This window comes from Anabas testudineus, chromosome 1 (assembly GCF_900324465.2).
Source record: "Anabas testudineus chromosome 1, fAnaTes1.2, whole genome shotgun sequence".
NCBI classification, from domain to species: Eukaryota; Metazoa; Chordata; class Actinopteri; order Anabantiformes; family Anabantidae; genus Anabas; species Anabas testudineus.
Window position 1 is genome coordinate 13106819 of NC_046610.1, and position 25276 is coordinate 13132094.

Here is a 25276-nt window from a genome sequence, read left to right on the forward strand (position 1 = left end):
AATTTGCATGCACTAATATTAGGCCAACGCAGTAGTGTCATCTAATTTGCATATCCTCTGTAAAAACTGGATAATACAAGTCAAACTATGGCACAGCGTTTCATGATGTGTATGAGTGTGTGTGTCTGTTCAAACACACTGTGTGGTAGTGTGGGTGTGGCGTTACACCTCGTGTGGCACTGGGCAGCCAAGATAAGAGCTGATCCTATCCATGCCTCCCTTCTGCTGTGCCCGCCCGCCCACACACACACAACCACCCACCCACACACACACACACACACACGCCATTGTAATCTCATTTTACAATCCGAATGCTTCGAACATAAACACACACTCATAATCAGAGCCCCAAATACACACACAGAAGAAGCAAACTAAATCCATATTTCACTCTTTTCGTACTGTATACTGTCACATAAGCTACAACATACAGTGTTCAAAGGCCAACTGAGGTGTCAGAGTGCAAGAAGCTGCAGGAAAAAAAAGCTTTAGGGCCAAAGCAAAATCAGTCATTCACACACAAGGGCTCAGAGTTAAAAGACTTGAAAACATTTTTGTTCTGCCTAAGCAAACTTAACATGGTAAGACTATAAAATTACAAAATATGACAGAGAAGAGAAGAGAAGAGAAGAGAAGAGAAGAGAAGAGAAGAGAGCTTACCTTCCTCCTCTGTGAGATAAAGAGAGCTAACCTTTAGGTATAAACACACAAACACACTTCCATCTCTCCACCAAGACTTCCAGTGAAACACACACACACACACACTCAGACACACTCTGATGTGATCGGCCACCCCGATAGTGAGCCAGAGCTGACTCTCTAAGCCTCAAACAAAGTTTGGTGTGCACTGACCAAGACCAAAGGGACAAAAAAGAAGGAGAGAACTGGGGGGAGAAGCACAGGGGAAAAAAAAGTGTGACCACTGAGTGAAGTTTAAACCACCTTCAATTCAAGTTTAGCTTCAGCACACCCCGCCTACACCCCACATTTATTCACGTGCATGTACATGCACACTCCTGGTGGGTGAGGCACTGAGCTGGATTTTGGGAAGCCCAGCTTTTTCTCTCTTGTTCCATCTGGGTGCTGCTGCACGGCTGCCGGACAGGCAGACGGCCCTCGCTCATCCCCCTTTTCTCTGCTATCTTTTCTCTCTTCCTTATCCACTGTCCCTTTAGATCCACCCACCAACAGCTGCCCCTTAAAGCCAGGTGACAGATAGCTACTTCGACTGTGCAACTGTGTGTGTATGCACTCTCCGTGTCTCCATGTATTTGATTTAAAAAAAAACTACATATATTAGAGAGTGAGAAAAGATTAGATTGTATAGTTATGTGAACATGTGACAGCATGTGCAAGAGAGACAAAACGAGAAAGAGAATGAAAGGATTCAATTTCTCTAGGTGAGAGGAGGACACTAAGTGTAGTGAATGCGATTTGATGGTGATGCTGAGATGGGGTTTAGGCGTACAAATACTATTAGTCACTGGTGTGCAAACCTGTTACTCTAACACATATACACACAAATGTGAAAACACAAGCAAGGCACACAGTCTGCAGGAGTCAACACGCAACGTGGCATATAAAACCAGAAAGCACTCTCTGTATTTATCCAACACCTTTGGGTTATAGATGTTACATTAGGCTTTAAAAATAACCAGTCATATCTCAGTTGAATAATGTAAAATAAACATCCAGATAAAGAAAACAAGTCAGTAATAGTTTTTAAGTCTATGAGAGATCAAGTAATCAGCATCCCAGTTCTTTACATCTCACCAGTTGTATACTGCACGTAGTATAAGCTAATTTTCTACCAGTATATTTTATTAATTGTGAAATAATTTTACTGTTGTTGTTTGCAGACAACAAGAATAACAACAGTAACATTTTCTGTGTAAAATATCACCTCTGGTCTTGGTGACCTTAGCAGAGGTGGTTTTTGTTTCAGTCATGGTGGACACCCTGGTTTGCATTTTCTAACTTTTCCTTAAAAAAATATCTGTTAGTTAAAAATGTGTTAGTTTGCCTCTCAGTACTCTGACTTCCCTTCACTGTTTGTAACTCTAATGCCCAAAGATTACTATTGCTAGTATTAAAACAAAAAAACTAACAGAAAAATGTCAGATATAAAAATAAATAAATAAAGTATAGCCAGGTGGCTCTCGACAGATGTCCATCACAGGAGTAAACAGTTGCAGATTAATACACATTTGCTTGTGAACATTTAACGCGGAAGGACTGAAATTCACTGAAATTACTAGATTGATTCTTGGTCTTTTCATGACAATAGTAAAATATGTTTTGACACTTCCCCCAGAGTGAACACACAATATACCATAAGCCCCTTCTAATTAGTGTGTAGTATAGAACTGGGGCACAGTTCAAGACTACTGAGGCTCGTCCTTTAAATTTCCTTGCCTTCATTTCCTTTTTTTTGACAAAACCCTCCCCCAACACTCCCACTTTAAGACCCCTTCCACACCCATGGCCCCCCATGTGCAGACATGAGGTCAAGCTCCAAAGATCACAGAGAGAAGCCAGACGAGAGAGAGAGAAGGGGGGGGGGGGGAGAAAAAAGAGACAGAGACCTAAAATCCTCCTTTCCTCCCAAAACCAGGCCAAAACCTCGAGCCTTCCCACCAGCTCCAGACCCCCTCCTTTACCCCAGTTGTGTGTAGAGGAGGCAGTGAGCACTCTTGCAGAAACATCAGCCCAGGGAAATTCAAATGAGGACGAAATGGTGAGAAAGACACAGAATGAGGGAGAGCGGGAGAGAGAGTGTACAATAGTGAGAAAATAGGATAAAAGAATGAGATGGGAGAGCGTTAGGTAGGAAAGAGAAGGAGGGGGGGAGCTGGAGAGATTGCTGAGGCTGCAGGTTAAGATAATGGGTAGATCTGAAGAGATTTGCAGAGAACATTTTTATTCATTTTTTGATTACTCCGACCTCCCCTCCCTCTCCTCCTGCATTGTTGTCTCTCCGTTTGTTTGTTTTTGGCATTAGCATTATGACTGTTGGTATGTGAGTGTATGTACACATGCATGCTGATTAGAGCTGGAATATTTTATAAAAGCAAACACACACTCGCATAGGCCTGCACGCACATATCAATACATACTGCACACAAACATACTTGAAGATGCATCTGTGAAGGGAACAACTGGGCAGACCAGTGCCAGGAATGCTAAGGGCTTACAAAAACATACAGACATATGTACATAGAAACATGCGCACGCACAATGTAGCCCATGGCTGTGCCCGCTCCTTATCAATGTGCTGCAGGTACACTAAGTGTTCTGAATGAGCTGGACCATAAAAAAATGCTTGCTGCTTCTATTCTCTTTGTGACAGGCACATTATTCAGATGCATTAAAAACATATCATAAAGCTTCAAACAATGCAAAATACATCCAGTAAACAGGGTACACGCATATAAACAAAGACAAACCTGCACTGCTGTCAGAGTCTCCCTCCAGGTTGAGTGAGATCGACTGGTCTCCATCCTGCTGACCTCGACCCAGGATCATCCAGTTCTCCAGAACATCTGAATCAGACGATTCGGACTCTTCTGAATCTGATTCTGAGCTGCTCGAGTCCACAGTCACTGGCACAGGTAGACTCCTCTTCTTTTTCTGGTTTCAATTGATGACCAAACAAAAAACATGTCAAAACAAGGCCAGGTCAAGTCAAATTTAAGTCACTATTTAACATGAACCACATCAGAAGTCTTCAGCAGAAAGAAATTCTGCTACAGCTAAACTTACTGAGCAATGCTCTACTAACAGCAAGTCATTTACGAGCTTTGCTACAAGCCCCAGTGACTGATGCAACTATCTGAAACAAGCCACTGGACAGTAGCATCACAGAGCTGTGACTACAGAGTAAAGGCAACACAAAGTGGCCCGACACTGTGGGCAAACCACATCGCATAGCACATGGTTGCTAAGGAGGAAGGACGCAGAAGAATTTATTTTCTTAAATAATACCAGAATCAAGGTTCATTGTTCAAGAGGCAAAAATCTATTTTTTTTTTGTACAGTACACATAATTAAAATCATGTTTTGTTGGTATATAAAATCCAGATTTTCCCAACAAAACTGATACTGTGTTTAAAAACTACTTGTTTCCCAAATCGTGTCTGTTTTTTGAAAACTATAACACATATTCTAACAACCCTAAAAACTGTTGTCGGGGAAGCTAAGTGCACGTTTTTTATTATTATTAAGTGTTCTCTGTTAATTTTACAGGTTCAGGAGGGTATATGGCGTTTTTTCTTGACTGTAGATCACCTGTATGACCAATCAAATAGACAATAACACGCATCAAAGCAATCACACATACAGAATCTCACCCTCTCCTCTTGTTGTGCTGGGGTCGAAGTCTGCAGCTGGTGTAAGCCTTTACCCTTTAAGGCACAGACCCCTTCATCGTCAGTAGAGTCGTCCTCAGAGATGGAGATAACGTCAGGACTGGAGTCAATCACAATGACCTCTTCCAAAAGTGACAACACTCTTTGACCTTTAGGATCGCTTTTCCTCTTCTTTTGCACATTACGTTTTTCTTCCTTCTTCTTCAGGTGTTTCTGCACCTTGTTCACATTAGGTGTCAGAGCCCTTCTTTCTTCAGTTTGCTCCTTCTTTCCATCTTGTGCAGTTGTTGCGGTCACCTGCAGCTGCTGGTTGTTCTCATCTTCCTCCTTCTCTCCTCTGTCCTCCAACTCCCCCATCTCCCCAGCGTTAGAGGAGTAGTGGAGCTGGCTATAGAGGTGAAACTCCAACTCACTGTTGGCATCTGACCCCTCAGACTCTCCATCTTCTTGATAGAGATCATCCTCCAACTCCTCACGTTCTTGATAGGTGCAGTACATCACCCTAAAACACTCTTAATATACACACACATGCACACTCCTGAGCAGCACCCACACACACAAACACTCACACCTTGGGTGATGCTGATCTCAGAGGCTGAAGACGGACGACTGCTGGAATAAAACGACGTACACATACAAAAACAAACACGGTAAATGAATGCTGAATAATAATAGTTGTTGTGGACTGTTTTCAATTAAAGGAGTGGTTAATTGCTAGAAATTGTATCGTAAACTATTGTGATAAGCAAGAAATGGCTTCAGTGTTTTCAAGAATAATTGCTAGGTTTTGCCCTGCAAGTCAGTTAGACTGTGTCGACAGCTCTGAAGAACAAGTGAACACAAACCAGGTTCAATTACAAGAAGGGCACTGATTTCAGATCTGAAGTCCATAAGGGCTTGTTAACAAAGCTGAGACACAGAAAGGGTACAGATTTTTTTAACCTGCAGACCGTTTCATCAGAGATTTGGTGATAAGACATAGCTTAGATGCAGGTTTATTACCTGTCAAATGCTAAACAAACACATGATATACAAAAGGCTTGTGTCCACTTTAAAAGAGAAAGAGTGAAATGATCTACTTGCTACTCTCTAAAGCATGTGTTGCTAATTTTCCCAATCTCTTCTAACAAACACTACACACACACACACACACACACACACACACAAGACAGAGAAAGGGCACCGGCCCATTGCTCTGTCCACTCCTGCGTGTCTGTGCTATGATGGTTGGAGATGATTGGCTCCCTGACCGCACACAGCAGAGACGTCACGCTAGACAGTCACAAGCTGCCCACTTGGGATTAAAGGGACAGAAAGATGAGCCCTACAGGCTGGTGATGGAGAGCGACAGTTATATACAGAATATATACAGAAGTGTAGCAGTGCACGGGGGCCTGGACCTGACAAATGACTGACTGTGCCTTGTAGAGGTGGAACATGAAGCACTGTGTTTAAAGCTCCATACAGTCATGGTCCAGCAGAGGTGTTCACTTAATCTGCCTGATTTAGTGAGCTATGCTAAGGAATGTGCACGTGTGTGAAGACTGTACTTGACATTTTATCACCATATCTCCTGCACTCTTCACTTTGCTTTGTTGCGTCTATTAAAAGGGGACAACTCACAGCTTCATGATGAATAACTTTATCATTTTTACATTTTATTAGGAATAGCACAGCTGCAAATTATTCAAGTAATGACTAAATTCCATGTAGCTGCTTCAGTGTCAGGGTCCTGGTTTGTGAATACTGCTGGCCTGGCTCACTGTAATACTGTCCTGTGTCACTGGCACAAGGAGCAGGGCCGTCATTAGTTTTATACTGTTCCTATATACAGTACGGTCACATTAGCCTACAAGAAATTGTCTTCCATTCAGCTCAGAAAAATATGTGATGCTATAGTTCCAATGAAATAAATGATTTAGAGGGTAATTAATAAGGAAAAATTGGTTCCAGCTTCTGAAACATAAAGACCTGATCCTGTTCTTGTGCCATGTCTTTGTCATACATAATAGCTAACTGGGTTTTAGATTATGAATACTAGGAATCTGAAAACTGCTTTACTGGAGTAGGAATATCATGAGAAGAGATGCTTCAGAACCAAGATCAAATTAATTGATAGGTATCATCAGTCATGTAAAAGAAATTCTACAATTTAGACATTTTTTTTGTTGTTGTTCTACTAAACATGGAGACAAAACAAAAAAGCCTGTTGGTATGTGGAGTGTGGTGATGTCTCAAAATTCACATTGTAGATATTCCCCAATGTCAATCAGAATATCTCATCATGTGCCGGTCCCCTAAAGTGCAATACTTAGTCACTTGTGCAAGAGTAAGAGATTTACAAACAAAACTAATGATTCCATGTCAAGGTTGTCTTTTATGTTTTTTAAAATAAGCATAATGTGATCAGATTTTCACATCCTTAATATGTATACCAGCATCATTCTCAAAAATCTACTACTGTTCAACCTACATTTGATTTGACTGAATTGTTTTTTGTTTTTGATTCCTTTACATTCTTGTTAAAGTTAAAGTTAGAAGTTACAACTACAACACAGAGCTACTTACATGTACCCTTTTTCTTTTACTCATCATTAATCACATTTAGTTTTAATGTGTTCCGTTCTTTAATTTTGAATTTACAATGTTTTACTGTCTCACTAGCCCTTTTCAGACATGGGGTATATATGTAATAGTGCTGAATTGATCAATTGTAGATACATTGTTGTGGTGACGACTCAATAAAGATATATGGGACATAATAAACATTTACACTACAGGTGTATGGATTACATGACCTCGCTATTTTGTATGGTTTGAATGAACATGCCAGGCTGCTTTCATACTGTACAGTGAACTTAGTAGTCGAGGATGTTCCTCCATACTGATGTGGAAGATATGGTGCATATTCCTAAATTAATTAATAAGTTGTGGAGTGAAAAAGTGCCAACAGAAAATATATTGTCGGGATTTAACTCAGTGAATTTATTATATCTAGGAAACCAAACACAACATAAAGAGACAATGTGGGGTCTTGAGCACAAGACTGACTTCAAAATACTTAGGAAACAAAGCTGCAGACATCTCAGTTTTATAAATAAGGGGCAATATGAGTCCAGTTAGCCTTATGCTAATCTCAGCTAGCTAATGCTAACTAGCTAGCAGCTAGCCTGTGGTATAAATTGGCTCAGTAAGAAGGTAAACCTGGAAGCTAAACCTTAATTTGACCTAAAACACATATGACTCGTGTTTACCAAACTGTCACCTAGAAGTGACTACATCAATTTGTTTGTACACATCGACAGCCCTCGGTTAGCATGTGCCCTCTCTGTCCACGTGTTTATAAGCAGCAGAGCAGCCGGTCGGATGTAAACAATGAAGCACCACACTCACAAACACACGAAATAAAACAAATACAGCGAAACAAAGTCGCTGTACTCGAAGGCACCACCGTAAATGGCTCGTGTTAAAGGCATGAAAGCGGAAGCTCACCTTTGTCCAACAAAGTAAAGAGGTTACAGGTGTCGGAGCTGCTGCTCTCCTGCTTCCAGCCCAACAGACGCACAAACAACTTCCGGGTTTGTCGGCGGAAATTGGTTGGACGACAGTAAAGTTTCACTTGGTTCTGCTGAAAAAAAAAAAATATCACAGAGATAATTGTGACTGTGCGTGAGACCATCATGCAAAAACAAAAGCGTCAATAATAAATGATAAGATTACACATTGTTAGAGTAGAGTGCTTTTATTCCCTCTATTGAACTACATTCATATTAATTTGCAATAACGTTAGTCTCTCTATATGATACATTTATTGTAAAGTCACTAGACTCTACTTTTATTGGTTCTTAAAATATTATGAGTAGCTATATATTTTTAAAATATTTTTATTTTTAATTGTATTAGGTCTATAAGTCTAGCTGGCATAATAAATAGGCTATATATCAACCTAAAACTAAATTCAACCTCTAAATCAAGGTGTTTATTTTATTTCTGTCTCTTTATTTCTGTCTCTATGAAGGTTGAATTGTTGTTGACAATTTGAGTGACAAAAATAATAACAATATCATTCATTAAAAAGATGTCTTCCCTTCTGTGGCAGTCTATTGTACAAAGATATATTTGTGCCAGTCATTGTGAGTAGTGTGCAAAACTAAAATGTTCCTCCACTACCACCCTACTTCCTCGCCTGAAAATGTAACATCCTGGTGTTGTAACCTTAGATGTGACCAGGGAAAATGGTAAAATGTAATGCTTAGGTTCTGCTTGTCAATCAGGTTTTAATTGTATCCTCTACCAAGAGAAAAAACGTATAATATTATCCTAATTTTCTTGAAGCAGCGCATTGTTTGCTGTCATGTGGCGTTTCCTTGTAGTGGTAGACTTTCTGTTCCACCATGGTGTCTGCTGGCCCCCATCTACTGTAGAAAATATTATCAGCTTACCGTATACACATTGTCCATGTACTCAGAAAATCCCTAAGAGTACATTATTGCAAAGAGTGTACTGGGATGACAAAAGGTAATTTTTATGTGGTAATGTAACTGGACCTGCTTTCCTTGCAAAATCCATATGTGACCCACCAGGCCTACATAGTATTTTTACTACAGACACTATTGCTATTCTGACGGATGCTGGGAGTTTTCACCTTCCTCTGTGAGACCTAAATATTAAATATGGAATGCCTGAGTGCCAAATATGAACCTTCAGGCCTGTGCTATTATTACATGTTGATGGAAATGTAAATCTATATGTAAATGTAATTCAACAGAGTGACTGTTGCCATCAGTCATTTAAAACACACAGAATACAGCAAAATTATGCCATCCTGGTTCTCATGCTGACTGTGTAACATTAACATCCATCATTTTCTCCCCTTCATATCATGAGAATAATTGTAAACTCCAGCTATAGGCGTCACCTTCGTGCTAACAATGAGTGAATGGCGTTATGATAGGGGAATGTCATCTGATTCCAGAGGTTTCTCCATGCGTGAAAACACAGAAAAGGCCATCAAAGAGTTGAATTGTTTCCTTCCAAAGGTTAGGCTACACCTCATGTTGCAGTACTATCACCTCCCTTAGCCCATGTATATATCTAACACACACACACACACATATATATATACTGTACACACACTTAATATGCTGCATTTGTTTTGTTTTTGAAAAGTGCATATGGGGGCCCTCTGTCTCTCCTGCTTCCCGTATCTCTCTAAATTGGATGCAGGTTTGGGATGCCTCACTGCCTCGGTGAAATTGTGATGTGGCTGCCTGATTTTGGGTTCCATGCATTTGCCGGTATTTACCATTATTATTTTAAAAAAGGTGGAAAAGACTGTCTGAACGGAGGCATCTGGTTCAGCGGTTCATCTCCTGGTGTCCAGACCAGTGGTGTGTTGAAGATGGATGGAGTGTCCGGGACTGCGGTTTAAAGTCCCCTGATTTCCAATCACACATTCCACAGGGATGGTTCTGCCTGATGAATGATCTTTATTGAGGAGAAGGAGTTAAAAGAAGCATGTCATTGTTCTCATTTGATGGTGTTTGTATGTGCCATGGCAGCTCCAACTTTCATTTGGCACTTGAGTGTTTTATCAAAACAGGATTCTTGTCAGCCGGTCTGGTGTATTGGCAATATTCTCCAACTGATGATCATCTGTGTACAGGAGCGCTTCTCTGAAGACTGAGATAAAGACATTGTAAAGCATGTTTTTCAGACTATGTTTTGTTTTAGAAATATAATAATAAATATATAGATATAAAAATAATAATGTTATTATGTTAGTCAATCTACAGAAAACTAACTACTAAATGATTATTATTTATAATTTTCACAAATATAAACACTTTGTCTTGTATCATTGTAAACTAAGTAACTAAGTTTTAGACATATTAAACATACCATGTGCTGAGGGAACGTGGGAATACACAAACATTTTGTTGATCACAAAAATAGTCCTTATATTTGCCAAAACAGAAACGATAGTCACAGCCCTAAAAGTCGTTTTTAGGTATCTGACAACATGTCTAGCATCTGCTCAGATGAAGATTCCAGCTACACATGTTTGCATCAGCTTGTTTCAGTTCTGTACCAGGATGTCTGCTTCCCCCGGTGGTGTTGGTGCAGGTTGTAAAAAAGTAGCCAGGCAGGAGGAATTCCCTCTTAAAAAGAAAAAAAATCTCGGCCTGGATCAGTGCTTCTGAACAAAAATGTCTTCCATGCATCACCCATATCGGGCCTCTGTGCTGGTGTCATTCACATATATGGGAAGTACAGCATTTGTGAACCTAAAGTCCAGTTGTCTCATTTCTTCTCTTTCTCTGCGCAGACCTGCACAGACTGTGTCATAACACTTTAATGAAAGTTTCTTTGTAACCACATTAACACAGGTGTTATGTTGTCATTAAATCTAGTAGATATCACAGCACCAAGCAGCTTTGCAGGATAAAAACTAAAAGTGTATTAAAGAAATTCACCAGATCCTGAAGTTAATAAACCAAGTAGAGCATATGTTAATCAGTGGCAAAGCTCACAAGCGGGGAAACAAATGATAAAGCTCAGTCGGAGGAAGATGACTTGTCACAGGGAGTGTGTAAAGCAGTTTCTCCTTTTGGCTCATGGTGACATTTTAGTGGGCTCACTCTCTAGAGCTTTACTGGGCCCTAGAATTGACAACATCTTATTTTGACATAACGTACATGATTACTGTCTTAGGCCAGTGGGGAGCAAAAGAACAATCAGCAGTCACTATTTAATAAAGGACAAAGAAGAAAACAAACTGTAATTTCTGTTGATTTATAATTTTTTTAAATAATCCATTCCCCCAAATGTGCTTCAGATCAGGAGGAATGAATTAAAACTAACACCATGACACTGTTTGTGGATAATACAGTTAGATAGAATTGGTCCTCTCATTAAAGCACAGATCACATCATGACGCTGACGTAAAAAATGCTGTAAAAATTTCAAAGAGCACAATAAAACTTCTGATGGTCAAAAAAATCGGTATTATCTCATAGTATATATTGTGATTATGACTTAAATTAAAATAACTACTTTTTCACTTTTGAGCAAATTTTCTTCGCTTAAACTTCTCTCAGCTCGTGTCTGATGAGGTTATATTCACCTGAGAGCAAACATGACCTTATTTGAAGATGTCACAAAAATAAAATGAAATCAGTTCCCTCCAGGTCTCACCAGTGTTTAAATGGGGGGAGGGTAATTCCTTAATGTTCAGTGCGAATGTCTAACAATCACACATTTTTAAATTAAATTAAAATAACCAGTACAGGAGAAAACCCCCTCACACCCCACAAGAAACAGTATTTGTGAAACCCTGCGAGCCACAGTCTGTCAGTGCTTTCAGCAGGAAAGAACTAGAACAAGAGAACAAGCCTGAGAACACCTTTTCAGACCGGACCAAGTGACTTGTGTCCATGGGGATTAAATTTGTGAACAGAAGCTCTATACACTTACACACATGCACACATAGAGTCTCACACACACACACACACACACACACACACGCTCCATCTCTACACGATGCATCAACACCTCTTTCTCAGCTGCGAGTATAAAACCACATTGACAGGAGCCTTGTCCGCTCTTGTCGAATCGTCACGCTGAAATGTTTACCTTTACATACAAATGGCCTGGTGTCATGTTGTGTCACATAATGTTTCATGGACAAATAATGTGTCCCATTTCTCAATCCGCCCTGCAGCCCTTAAGCCCCCTTCTAGCCTCTATAGTCACAGCAACACCCAGGCGCCATGGCTGCAAAAAGGGGAACCGTGTGTCGCCACAGTGAAGTGCCACTCTGAATTAAATCCCAGGGATATAGAGGTAAGCTCAATCAGCACTGCGGCTCGGAGTGTTTCGAGGAAGGCAGAGGCAACTACATGAGCACCGGGGGCAAGTTTTTATCCAAGTGTTAGTACAGGTTTGTCTTGTCTTAGTGTACAGAACTGTGAGACAAAGTTGGACAAAGTGTGGCATCATGTCACACCCAAAGGGGCATAGTTCAAGCCGTGCATGAAATACAGAGAGGGAAAGTTAGAAAGTAAAGGTGTATTCATGCAGCATTCCTCGAAACTAAATGCTTCACAGTAGAAGCATTTGGAGCACAGGCTGTGAAGCAGGCAGGACAGCAGCAAACACGAGAGCAGCAAAATACTGTCAGACGAGCTCTGGGGAAACTTTGAAATCATGCTGTAAAGATTATATCCAGAATTTTAGGTAAATTTGAATGATGTTTTTTTCTGAAGGCAAACAAATACTACAATCAACATTTATAGTGCTATTTTTTATAAGAGAAGGGAAGAACAGAAATGGACAAAATGTTAAAATTATATTTAAAAGAACAGGTGGTAAAAACGATTTGTCCAAACGGGGGAAGTTAATTTGAATAGATTCTACTTTTACTGCTATTTTCTGCAACAGTTCAGGAGGAAATGCTGTTTTCTTCATTCTACTACCTTTATTTGACAATATTTAATGGACATATATGAAGAACTTAATTTAATTTGATTAAACCTGTCAGTGTAAAGTAGCTTAAACTGGGCTAAATTTGAAGCAGAGAACATGTTTCTATGCCATTATATGATGAATATAATAATAAATCTGAGAAGTATAATTAATAACAGATGAATACACTGTATAATGAGTATTCTAACCTTTTATTTTTGATCATTCAACATTTCGCTGATGTTAACCAGGCTATTTCCACTTCTAATGAAGTCATTTCTGTATCTTACTTTTTTTCCTCCACTTTCTTTACTCTTCACTATTTCTTTTTTTAATTTTTCTGACATGAACGTCAGACAGAGTGGTCATGCAGATGTAATTCTTCATTAAAACAATGAAAGCCTCATCTTTTCTGCTCTCCTCTTCACACATGCATTGATCTAAAAAAAAAAAAAAAAAAACAACAACTCAGAACTGCAGGGCTTTAAAGCTTTGTCTTTCCATGTAGTTTACATTAAATTTAAACGGTCTGGGGAAAGTCAAAAGTCCCACAGAGACAGGGAGCCTCTCCTCCTGTGTTTACGTGTTTACTTATTGTTCTAATCGTCTCTTTATTCTTCTGTCTCGGGCTTTAATGCGATTCTTTCCGGTTCCGCTCGGTCAGAGCTCGGGTCACCGATCCAACGACTCCCCCTCATATTAATTACATTAATTAGCACCGGGGATGAAAAACAAACAAGCGATGATTAATATCTAAACTATGGCGAATTCTTGCAAGAGATCCAGTGGGCGAGTCACTGAGGTTGCAGGGGCCAAATAAAATTTTTTAAAAAAGCCTCAAATTATTATTAGAACAACGTTCAAAACACTTTTTTATACATATAAATAAAAATGTAACTCCTGCTTTATGTTTGTAAAAGTAGGATAATCTAGAAAAGTAATATAGACAGCTGTGTAAAATTAATAATAACAACAATGAGAGCATTCGATTATATAATAATATCATGCCACAGAGTTATAGTGTAAGTTTTATAAAAACTAATACAATTGTATTATTTAAAGATTTTATACTGTTCATATGTAAACACAATCTTTATCATTGATACCAACGTGAAAATGATTGAATCAGCCTAACACACTAATGGTCCTTCTCATAATTCAGTGTCCACATTATGCGAATTGTATATGATTATAAGAAATGTTCAATTTAATTGTTATACAATCTCTATTCAAACCCTATACAGCTCTGTATAATAGAATTAATCTTCAAACAGCTCCATAGCAGATAATTGTACAGTCTTTTTCTCTCATGCTCACAAGCTTAAGAAATGCCCAAATTCAACTTTAGGGCCTGCACAGAGACGAGGATTCAACATCTTGGAGCTGCACTGGGAACTTCACGAACCTGCGATTTGAAGCCATCTAATGAGAGACAGCTGCAGGCTGCACACGCTAAAAACAGGACTGTAGTGTTTTCTAATGGTGGAATAATGTAACTCCAGTCCTGCAGTTTACTCACCAGGTGTGTGTGTCTGTTTAGCTCTACATCAACAGCTTCATTCGTCTGCTCAGCAGCCTGTAATTGATTCATCGGTGCAGGTCACAGCTGGACCTCCCTTTTTTTTTTGTTTCCTGCCATCACTTGAAAAAAACATCAGTGTTTATGTTGGGACGTGGAGGGCGCGAGCCGAAGGTCAGGGTCGTAGTGTTGCAGCGCGAGGCGACAAGCGGGGCAAAATGGGGTCGCTGTCTCGCGCTTTGTTCCGCACTCAATTGTCTCGGGGCTGCGCGTGGTGAACCCTGAGACCTGCACATGTGCGGAGGACACGAGGGGAGGACGCAGAGGCACCACAGCTGGACAGAGCCGGGCATCACTCGGACATGTCATCTGTCACCGACCTCTGGTGATGTGAGGAGGTTTTTTTTTTTTTTTTTTCTTTTTTCCAAATTTTCCTCCTGCAATTAATTCGATTTCGTTTGTGATTTTTTTTTTTGACACTGAATCAGCTGCACCCCACTAGAAAAACAAAGATATTTGGGTGGATAACTTGTCAGAGACCCCCTCACTTCCGGCTCAGAGTCAACACTGTTGAATTCAAGCTGAACGCACTCATGCCCAACTATCAGAGTTTCTCCTCTGCGCAGAGACTTCCGCTCTTCATACTGTTGTGTACAAATAAAAAAATTCACACAAGTGGACTGGTGAAGTTTTTAACAGCCTCTGTCGTTTATTACAAGGTTTCTAATAAGAAATTGTTTCAATGTTTGCCTGATAATCTATTAAAAGGAGCATTTTGCAAAGAGAAAGCTGTGAGAACAAGTTCACACGTGAACTCAAGTTGACGTTTACTACTTTTATTGTAATTTGAGGGTTTTCTTGATTTTTGTTCTGGCTGCGATTTAATAACCCCCTCAGTTGACGTGTGATGGCCGAACACAGCCCTGTCTCCAGTTGATGTTTGCTTTAATAAAACGGAAGAGTCAGAGCACACATGTGCAGGAAATCTTGAATGTCATTGTTCCGCCAGAGAATAAAAATTGTCGATGTGAGCTAAACAAAGCGGCGAGTATCAGTATGAGTGGAAATTTTCAGTTGGCAAATTAATATTTAAATGAGATGTTGTGCGTTCACAGGTGTGAGTCTGCGAACAATCAGAGCTGGAGACCGGAACTATCCGTTTTGTAGCAAACACTTTGCGCACGGTGCCTGCGTGAGGACGGGGCTGCACTCTCCGGGCGCACAGCGACGGAGCTGAAGTTGGAGCCCACTGTGCTCCACAGTGTTTTCGGTCCGTGCGTAACGCGCCAAGAGCACCACGCGTAACACGTGTACACTGGAAGAGAGGACAGAGAAGTTCAGAGAAGCTCTGATAAACGTGTTTTTACGCGTTGCTGAAAGGCACACTGAACATAAAATCCAGTCAAGAATTCAACTTTCTCTGATTTACAAGCTTAAGAAAACTCACACTGGCATCACGCGCCTAATTTAATGCTACCTACCAACCTGCACATCAGTGTACGGGGTGTGTCCCAGAGGAAATGAATCTAAGATAAAAGATGGGGAGAGAGGGAGAGAGGGAGAGGCAGACAGAGAGGGAGAGTGGGGAAAGTTAAGTAAAGTGGAACTTGGTAACAGATGCGAGTGAGGTGGGGGGGGGTGGGGGCGCGGCCCTGCAGGGAAGGGTGGAGGTTTTGATGTTGTGTGCGTGGAAGCGCGTGTCGACACGTGCACGTGAGCGCGCGCGCGCGGGCGAGCGCTTACAGCATTTGTGTGCGCAGCTCGCGCAGGAAAAAAGGGGGACAGGACATGAGCGCACATTGAGAAAGCGGCTCTTTTTTACTTGGCGTGATCATTTCACGCTTCCCCCCCGAAGCCCTTTTTCCACCTAAAGCGTTTAGTTGCAGCTGACTGAGCACTTGCAGGGAGTTGCAATAGGGAGCGGAAGGGTCGAATTATTTCAACCTACAACTTGGCCCAAAAAGTGCTGTAGGAGGAAAGAAGAAAAAACAGAAAGAGAGAGAGAGAGAGAGAGAGAGAGAGAGAGGGGGCAAGAGTGGAAGAGGGGGACACTGGAAAAAAGTTTTTGTTCTTTTCCTTTTTTCTCCCTCCATCGCCTCCACTTGTTCTTATCGGGGAACATGGACCAAGGGCCCAAAAGTCCGACACTGCGGCTGGGGAGAGCAGGTAGGGTCGCATCAGCTCAGCTTCGTTTCACTTTTCTTAACTGAAGGTGCATTATTTCTACCAAGTTCAACACGTTTGGTGGAGTTTATTCAATGACTGAGAAACTTTACAAGTGCTTTTAATTTGTTCATTTGTGTGAAGCTGTTTATGGAAGTTGGACTTTCTTTCTTCTTTTTTTTTTTTTTGTTTTGTTTTTACTTTTGTTTAGTTTGTAGTTTAGTCATGATGCTTCACAAGTTGTCTGACGTTGTCTTTTGTGACTAAAAATACGAAAAGTCTTCTTAACTACTGTAGCTGCGAGAAAATGTTTTATCTCAAGTTTGTCAAACTTTTCTTTTTTGCTGTCTTCACATTTCTTTTGACTTTGGAAAAGAAAAGTTAAAAATATCTACCGGCGTGCTTTTCAATTTTACCATTTATATTTAATGATTTTTGGCCTCGTTGAGGGGTTTTTTTAATCTGTTTTCTGATTGGTTAAGTTTTTATTTGTGCCATTGTTACTGAAACAGGCTGGTTTGAGTTGGTCCGGCTTTTGGCGTCAGGTCAGCTCCACGTGCTCCATCACCTGGGAGAGGCACCTGGATCATTTTTTGGTGGATTTGTGCAGGATTTAGTGAAGTGTGTGTGTGTGTGTGTGTGTGTGTGTGTGTGAGTGTGTGTGCGTGTGTTTTGTGGTTCAGGGTCAGCTTGGACTTTTAATCACATCTGTCAAACGCAGTTCATCCGAGGCCTAAAGCAACGTTTTGAAGCGAATGAATAGATTTGTCTAATCTGGGATGACGAGCCACTGGGTGGTGTTGTGTTGTTTGTTTGTGGCTCAGATATTAGAGTTACTCACCGGGTTCAGCCCAAAAATAACTTCCCAAATTCATTAAACGACACTTTCCCCGTGTGTGTCCATCGCTTTATTCAACAGGTCCCCCTCCTATAGGTCTATTCATAAAACAGCAGGGTCTGGTACAGCAACGGATCAGGCCATCGACCTTGTTATGGCACCCAATGGATATTACATCATTTCATATTGCTGCCTGCTGCGTCTGCATTGATAAAACGTCGTTTGTCATTAAGAAACTGTAGGCAGGTGATCAGCCTCTCTTCATGGAAAGCCCTTTCTCCAGAATAGCAAAAAAAAAAAAAAAAAAAAAGCCCACTGCTGGAGTCTCTAAGAAACTGATGATGCATGCATAGTAGATAGTGCAAGACACTTATGAAACATTATTTTTATTGGGGTTTAAAGTGGATTGGGTGCTGTCGTTTTCATTCATTTTCGCAATATTTGCGGTAAAGAGGTGCAGCCCGACTGTGTCATCACATAATGCCCCCTTTGCAGTCTTTTGTGGAGTGGGCCTGACTCCCTGATAAACGATGAAAGCGCCAGGACGTGGAGCAATTGGATAATAACCTTTTAACCACTGATGAAATCAGAGTTTAAAGGAGGCCCTCCCCTGTGGATGTGTCAGGTCTTCAGGGCCCACGGCCTCTACACGCAGCCTCTTCATTTCCTCTCACTTTGAAATACGTGCTCAGGGCACAAAGGAGAATCTGTGAATAAACGTGGATCTAATGAGTCCGTCCCTCTCTTCCCGCCCTGCAGGTTGGTCCGTACGTAAAAGTGCGTAGATGGGTCTCTTCCAATAAGCATGGCCGCCATTTCACTCACTCACTGTCTGACGACAAGTGGGGCAGTGGCTGACGTTGAATTATTATTTTTCCTAAAACGATAACGCACTCCTAAATGTGCCATGAGCTCCTTTCTCCATAATAACAATTAAAACAACAACAAATTGATTCTCTGACGCCAACACATGTCCAGTCTCACTGAACGTGAACCATTTCTGTTCCTCATGTGAGCAGCCAGCCCTTTCTGTGTGCGCGCGTCCCTGCAGCCGCCGATCACACCCACGGTGTTAGTTCCTCAGGCTGTTTGAGCTCCAGACAGTGCATTGTCTCTTATTGGACATGATATATGATTGCAAAAGTAAAAGTCGTCGTAAAAAGTGTTCAATAAACTAAACTTAGAGCGTGTGTGAGGAAACATGTGCACCAACGAGTTGTGAGGTTTTCCTCAGTGCGCACCAGAAACCAAAGAAATCCACGATAGAGAGACCTGGAGGAGAACAAGAGAGGGAGGGAGAGGGGCTAAGAAAGGGAAAGGTGACCTCACATGGCATCGCCTACTTTCGTTTTGACCTCAAGTGTCTCATGACAGCACAGCCTCACGGCCTCGCACCATGGCCAGCGGGGCCCTCTGACAGATGACAGACTGGTCTTTACGCGTTATCACCGCGTCAAATTATTACAAACAGGTCCATGTGTGGAAGAAAGAAGCAGAGACTCACCCGCTCGGCGCGCAAGACTCCAGTCCATATATTTTATTTATTACTTATGACTTTTATATTTTATAAGCGAAACGAAAACTTAAGAAGAGATACGGGAGCTTTCTCATTATGTTTACAGTCAGCGGGCGTGTAATAAACGAGCTGGTGGAGTTAACATGCGCTATTAATTTTTCATTGCTTTTTCGTTTCGAGGCTCGGGCGCAAAAAAGCAAAACAGCCGAAGCTTTCATGGTGGATGGAGGGAAGGGAAAAGGGAGAGAGGAACACTTAAACAACAACATTGCCTCCAATTTGCCTCCAAATGATAATCACGACCCAACCACATTCTTACTAATGCTTTAAAAAAGTATACACCCCCCCATGCCCCCACCCCCATCCACCCTTTTCCAGCACTGGAGAGGTAATGAAATATGGTAATGGATTTGGACCCCCGGATTAAAGTCGTCCTACTCTGATGGAAGTTTTCTCCAAATTTCCAACCCTAAAGCAACAACAATTTGTATACATGATTGATTGTGTTTGGATTTTTTTTTTTAATTGCTTATGTATTTAATTTGCAAATCAGAGAGACGAGGGCGATGGCTGCAATTTCCTTCTGTGTGGAGCGCTCGAGTCTGGATCTCAATAAATAAAAACCCACTATCTAGCACGAGGAGGAGGGAATGAAAACGCACAAACACAACCTGATATCGCTTGTGATCAAGAGTCAATTTCCAGAAAAAAAGATTTAAATATGTATGTATTGATTGGAAAAGCACAGAAATCCAGAGAAAAATACAAATATATAAAATAAAAATCTGCCACTTGCACTGAGAACAGCACAGAACCAGCTGATTTCCCACTTTGCAGAGACGTTTTCTCGCACCAGTGTCACAATCATCTGCTTTTGCTTTTTTTACATGTGGCCTAGGCCCAGGTCTTTTTTTTTTTTTTTTTACTTCTGTTATGTTGGCTAAGACAATCCGGGTCTGCTTTATGCCATTGTTCGAGTTAAAAACAAAATCAATCTGGTTTGCTGTCTGTCAGATTTGTATGAGGCCTAAATTCATGAGTACTCGAGAAACAGAGGTGAAATATGAATGAGGATTAGTGTGGATGTTTCGGCGTGTACTTTACCCTCAGTGGATTAAAGAGCAGGGACGTGAAATCAATGAAGTTTAGTGAAACCGTATTTAGTTGTTGAGTATTTGGATTAGAAAAATAGATTCAGAATTACAGTGAAGCTACGTTGTATTAAAAAGCGCTTCCACCATCAGCCTGTGGCTCTGTGGGTTCCGATTGAGGGTCGGTGTGGGGCCTCTAGACTGGACTGAATGAACGACCCTTATCATTTATGTTCATGTTAAAGTTTCTGTGCATTAAACATTTGCGCGTGTGTCAGCGTGCGCGTGCACGTGCACGCAAGGATACTGAGCAAGGTTGCGCGCCCCCGTGTGGCTCATCCTTCAAACATCCAATGCTAAAAAAGCCTCCGGCAGGGAGCCACAGCCAATTAAAACTCAAAGCTTCCAGGTTTCTGATATGATCATAAACAGAAAGAGAAATGACTAAAATATGTTTGTTTCTGTGGCGACAGCACATCTGGGTTTAGTTAGACTGTGCAGCCCGCTTAGTTAGTCGAGTGTTGTGAGTAATGTAAGTTACTCCTTGAGGTTAGGATTCATGGATAGAAGTACATAATGTGAAAGGAAGACTGAACCCAATGATGCAATTCTGAATCTACAAATAAAAATGGGAAATGAAATAAATACAACAGTACTGTGATACAGAAGTCTTTTTGAGGAGCAGCAGACTAACATAAAGATCATTACTACTGTTGTTTATTCGTACGCCTCTACACACATGAGCTTGAGGTTCTTATAGGTCGTATTTGTATTTAATCCCAGAATCACATGATTCTTTCTGTCGTGTGTAGGTGTAAATGTGTCCAACGTGTGCGCGCAGTTTAAACACCGAGGAACAGAAATGATTAAATGTCTAGAAACAGGAAGAAGGGAAATAACACTTTTTAATATGGCTCACGCTTTAGGCTATTTGTGTGGTTAATATTGCAGGGGCGAGGCTTAGATGTGCCCTCTCAAATCAGGTGGGACGAGCACGTATTGAATGCCCCTCTCTCAGCTTGGAGTGAAAAACGCGCAGCTCGCCAATTGCATTTCATTAAAAAACGAGCATCCGTCTGAAACCACAATCAATTAGGTAATGAGCGAGAATGCATGTTTCCTGTGTTTTCTCTCAGTGCTCATCAAGGCACAGATTTTATAGCATCGCGTTGAAGGAAAGGGGGAATGCAGGGCCAATTGTTTCCAGAACACCTGACAGCTATCACTCGCGCAGGCCTGCACATAGAAATGGAAACAAATGGTTAAAACAAGAGAAAAACTATCATTTTTAAAAGAATTTTAAACTTAAATGTGCTTGGTTGAAGCTGTGTAGGCCAACAAATCCATATATTCTTGTGAGCTACACATGACGTGTATTTCTTCTTATAATAATAATTATTTTAATACTGTATTACAGAGAGCCTGACAATTGGTGTTTGAGTTCGTCAGCTTTCCCTCATTTATAAATCCTTGCTGCAACTAAGCCTCGTTTTTAGTAATACTCAATTAATTAGCCATTTAATATTGACATGAATAAATTGAGCGCAAATGGGTATAAAGGCATTTGGTTTTTTACTTCGTTAATTGAAATTAAACATATGATCACCTACTCCCCGAGCCCTCCTGCGTCGCTTCGCCGAGCCTCTCCATTGGTGGACGGACAATACATGCGGGGCGTCATTGGCCCACGGGATTCTCCTCAGCCAATCACCGTGTTCCCCCGCCCGGGAATAGCCAGGGTTGGCGGTGACGTGGAGGCAGCGCTCGGGCTGCGATTGGCTGGATTGGCTCTGGAGTGACGTGCAGATGGCCGGCGCGTGTAGGTTAGGGTTCCAGGGGGTTGGGAGCGCGGGCGCTGTCCGCACGAGAGCAGGTCCTGAAACGCGGCGTGCGCCACCACCTCGGACTCAGGGCGCAGGCGGCTCCACTGTGTAGTTCCAGAAACCCGTTCGGACGCAGACCTGCGGCGAGAAAAGTACATTTCCGAATGCGCGCGGGAACTCTTTTCCTTTGCAGCGCGAAGAATTTGCCTCCAAACTCCCGAATAAACCAGGAGTCGTAGAGCTGCGTGTGTGTGCAGCGGGTCCTGGTCAGCGGAGAGGGAAAGAGAGACGAGAGTTGAGGGAGCAAACGCTGCCTTCGGTTCAGGACAACTGTCAAGTCAGCGTCAGCAGCTTTTGCTCAAACCAGTTGTTTGTTTTTTTTTCTTGTGCGTAATTTGCTGTAGTTTGCTTCTTCCTATTTCTTTCCCCCTTTCTTTCTTTCTTTCTTTCTTTCTTTTATTTTTATTTTTGTGACACCGTGGATATGCGAAATCAAGATGTGAGCACTCAGTGATGGGAGAGTACCAAGTGTCCATGTGAAAGCAACTGTCGAGGACGATGTGCGCAAAATAACCTGGAAAAACAAAATCCCACCTCACCGTGGATCTGTAACGATTTTTTGTTGTTGTTGTTGTTGTTGTCTGATTCGGGTTTTTGTTCTATTTTTGCATTTAAAAAAAATAATAAATTGTAGAGGACTCAGAGGAGAGACTTCCGCTCCCACCGGTGCAGCCGCAGTTCAGGGGTCACGGCCAGCGGACCGAGAAGACGAGAGCAGGAGGGAGACTCCACTTTGTTCTCCGCATGTTTTTTTTTTTTTTTTTTTTTGCAGAAGTTGGACATTTTGCACTGATGCTTGTCGTCGCTGACGAGCAGCTGAAGGAATGAGAGCTACTGCTGTCGTTTCCCTCCTCTGGTTTTGGAGACGCCAGAACAGACCCGCTGTGGTGTCCCGTGTCCATGAGGAGGGAGCCCGTCTCTGATTTCAGATTTTGACGCCATTTCTTTTTCCTCTCCTTTAACTATAATTCTCCCAGTTTTTCTATCTTGTGATATCTTCTTTTTAGACAAGGCGCAGCGTGCGTCACCTCGTCAATTAAACAAAGTTTTATTATTATAATCAAGCAAAAAAAAAAAAAAAAAAAAGAAAAGAAAAAGAAAAAGTTTCTGTCTTTGAAGGGACCTCGTAGCCTTTTCCGTGTGTTTGGTCTGACAGTTGTTACTGTGGCCGACTGAAGCGTCCGGTGGCATTTTTTAAGACCCGTCATATGGTACCGGGGCCGTCGAGTCCCACCTTACCAATGGAGATTCACTGCAAGCACGACCCGTTTGCAGCAATGCACAGTAAGTTGCTACGTTTGTAAGTTCATTCATCTGCATGCTCCCATTTGCACTGAACTTCACCAGTCAGACCTCTAACTCTCACCGTGTCTACAAACCAGCCTCGTTTTCAGTCCATTATATTTTATTCATTTCATTTTTATGCTTTTATTATTTAAATCAGGACAATATGAGCACACGCATTAGACGAGAAACCTGCTGCGTTGCTTTCAAATTAAAGAACGTTTTAATATCGAATAATTTATTTAGGATGTTGGCACCTTTAGCCTATTTAAGACCTCTCTCTGCAGCTTTTTAAAAACGTATTGTGCACCTAATCATTTTAGCTTTTGGAAAAAAAAAGAAATAAAATTGGAGGTTGACTTATTGACTAATTGTGTCACATGGACATGCAGCGTTTTAAATATGAATATATGCTACACTTTAGGCCTAAATTATGGATTTGTTTTTTTTTATTTAGTTTTATTTATTTTCCGTTGTGTGTTTTTGTCATTCACCCTTTTTTCTATTTTTTTTACAGTGACTACTGCAGCACTCACTAAATGTATCGAACAGGTGTAAATTGACATCAAATAATTGTGCAATGTGGAGCCAAAGAGATTTTTCTGAATTGTGAAAGACGTGGTTTTGCAGGTTAATAAGAAGGATCATTTTGCCGTTGCCTTGTGTGGGACGGTTTGTTGTGTTTCTTTCTTTGAAGGGAAGACGAGAATAGAGAAGAGGGGGTGCAAGGGTCAGACAGAGAGAGAGAGAGAGAGATAGAGAGAGAGAGAGAGAGAGAGAGGCAGAGCGGGGTAACAAAGCATGACTAAAAGCTAAACTTGATCCACAACAGTAACAGTGTTTCTGCACATAACCGGGTTAGACAGACACACACTGCACTTTACACACTCGGGTCCACGTCTTATAATAATAACGAGGTGAGACTCTGTTGATCCCCCGCAGAGGGAAAGTCTCCTTTCAGCTCAGAGCTCCACGCAGGTTCAGCCTCGCAGCGTGTAGCAGGCTCGGTTTGTGGCTGAAGGACAGTTCAGCAGAGCAGGTGCTTGGGGAGGAACACATAAATGGGGGAGACACAACTTGGTCACTCAGTCGTGACATGGCGGGCCTTACTTTGTTTTTGCAGGTCACTCTCCCTCCTCAAACACCTCATTTCTTATGGAATAACCTGTATTTAAGTGGAAGAGCCTGCTCGAGTTTTGTCTTTCAGCATATATATATATATATATATATATATATATATATATATATATATATATAAACACTGAGCTACAAAGAAAAATCACAAAAGGTCTCATCTATTAAAATCGGAAATTAATTATAGGTTTTTAAATTAAAGGAAGGCCCAAATAAAACGAATTAATTATATGTAGAACTTGCATTGCACTTTTAACAGGCATAATTTACATTTTTGTTTTTTGTTTACAAATATATATATATTTAAGGCCCATTTTGATATTCACAAACTGCAGCTCTGCATGTCGTATTTTTCTTCTGCACTTAAAAGCCGAATAAATGCGTCCTCCAAGCTTTTCGGCGTGTAATGGATTACGCATTTGCCTATAGCCTGTATTTCATTTGGTCTCGGAGAGTCGTGTTTTGTGATTGACAGTTTTCCACAGTGCGTTATCCTGCAGGATAAAACACACACACACACACACACACACACACACACACACGCGCGCGCGCGCGCGCGCGTCCAAAAGCTAGAACGAATCATGTTTCCTCTTCCCTGCAGTTTTACCAAAGCCAATGATCCGCGGTGCTGCCGGTAACAGTGCAGCTAAAGTTATATATGTCAAAGCTGTAGACGCTTTAAAACGATTACACCTAAAAATGTCAAAGGTAGAGAGAGAGAGAGAGAGAGAGAGAGAGAGAGAGAGAGGGTTGAATCGACTGTGACGCGTGGAAATGTTGCTGGACGAGTGTGTGTGTGTGTGTGTGTGTGTGTGTGTGTGTGTGTGTGTGTGTGTGTGTTTGTGAGGAACAGTAAATAAATAAAATAACCTTACTTTTACAACGCTGGAAAATCTGTGTAGTCCTACACCTGTTTATGTGTGTTAGATAGTTTAACACGGTCTTTAAAGGTCAATAACTTTTATGTTGTACTTTTATTTTTTTTATGAAATAAAATTTATTAGGTTTTGTAGTC

General features: G+C 41.3%; 2 protein-coding genes across 4 annotated transcripts in view; one reads left to right on the plus strand and one right to left on the minus strand.

Annotated features, from left to right (window-relative positions):
• zcchc7 (zinc finger, CCHC domain containing 7) overlaps nt 1-7943 on the minus strand; it is a 42785-nt gene extending 34842 nt beyond the window's left edge. Inside the window, exons 1-3 of one of the 2 annotated variants that reach the window (XM_026360088.1) lie at nt 7860-7943; nt 4350-4976; nt 3447-3630 (exon numbers count right to left, since the gene is read on the minus strand). In XM_026360088.1, coding sequence (XP_026215873.1) covers nt 3447-3630; nt 4350-4865 — 700 coding nt within the window. In that variant the 5' untranslated portion in view covers nt 4866-4976; nt 7860-7943. Of the gene's footprint in view, nt 1-3446; nt 3631-4349; nt 4980-7859 lie in introns of both variants that reach the window. The other variant, XM_026360089.1, reaches the window with a different exon arrangement.
• An 8221-nt stretch (nt 7944-16164) lies between these two features.
• pax5 (paired box 5) overlaps nt 16165-25276 on the plus strand; it is a 48810-nt gene continuing 39698 nt past the window's right edge. For both annotated transcript variants that reach the window (XM_026360767.1, XM_026360768.1), the window contains exon 1: nt 16165-16518. In XM_026360767.1, the coding sequence (XP_026216552.1) occupies nt 16473-16518 (46 nt within the window). In that variant the 5' untranslated portion in view covers nt 16165-16472. The remainder of the gene's footprint in view (nt 16519-25276) is intronic.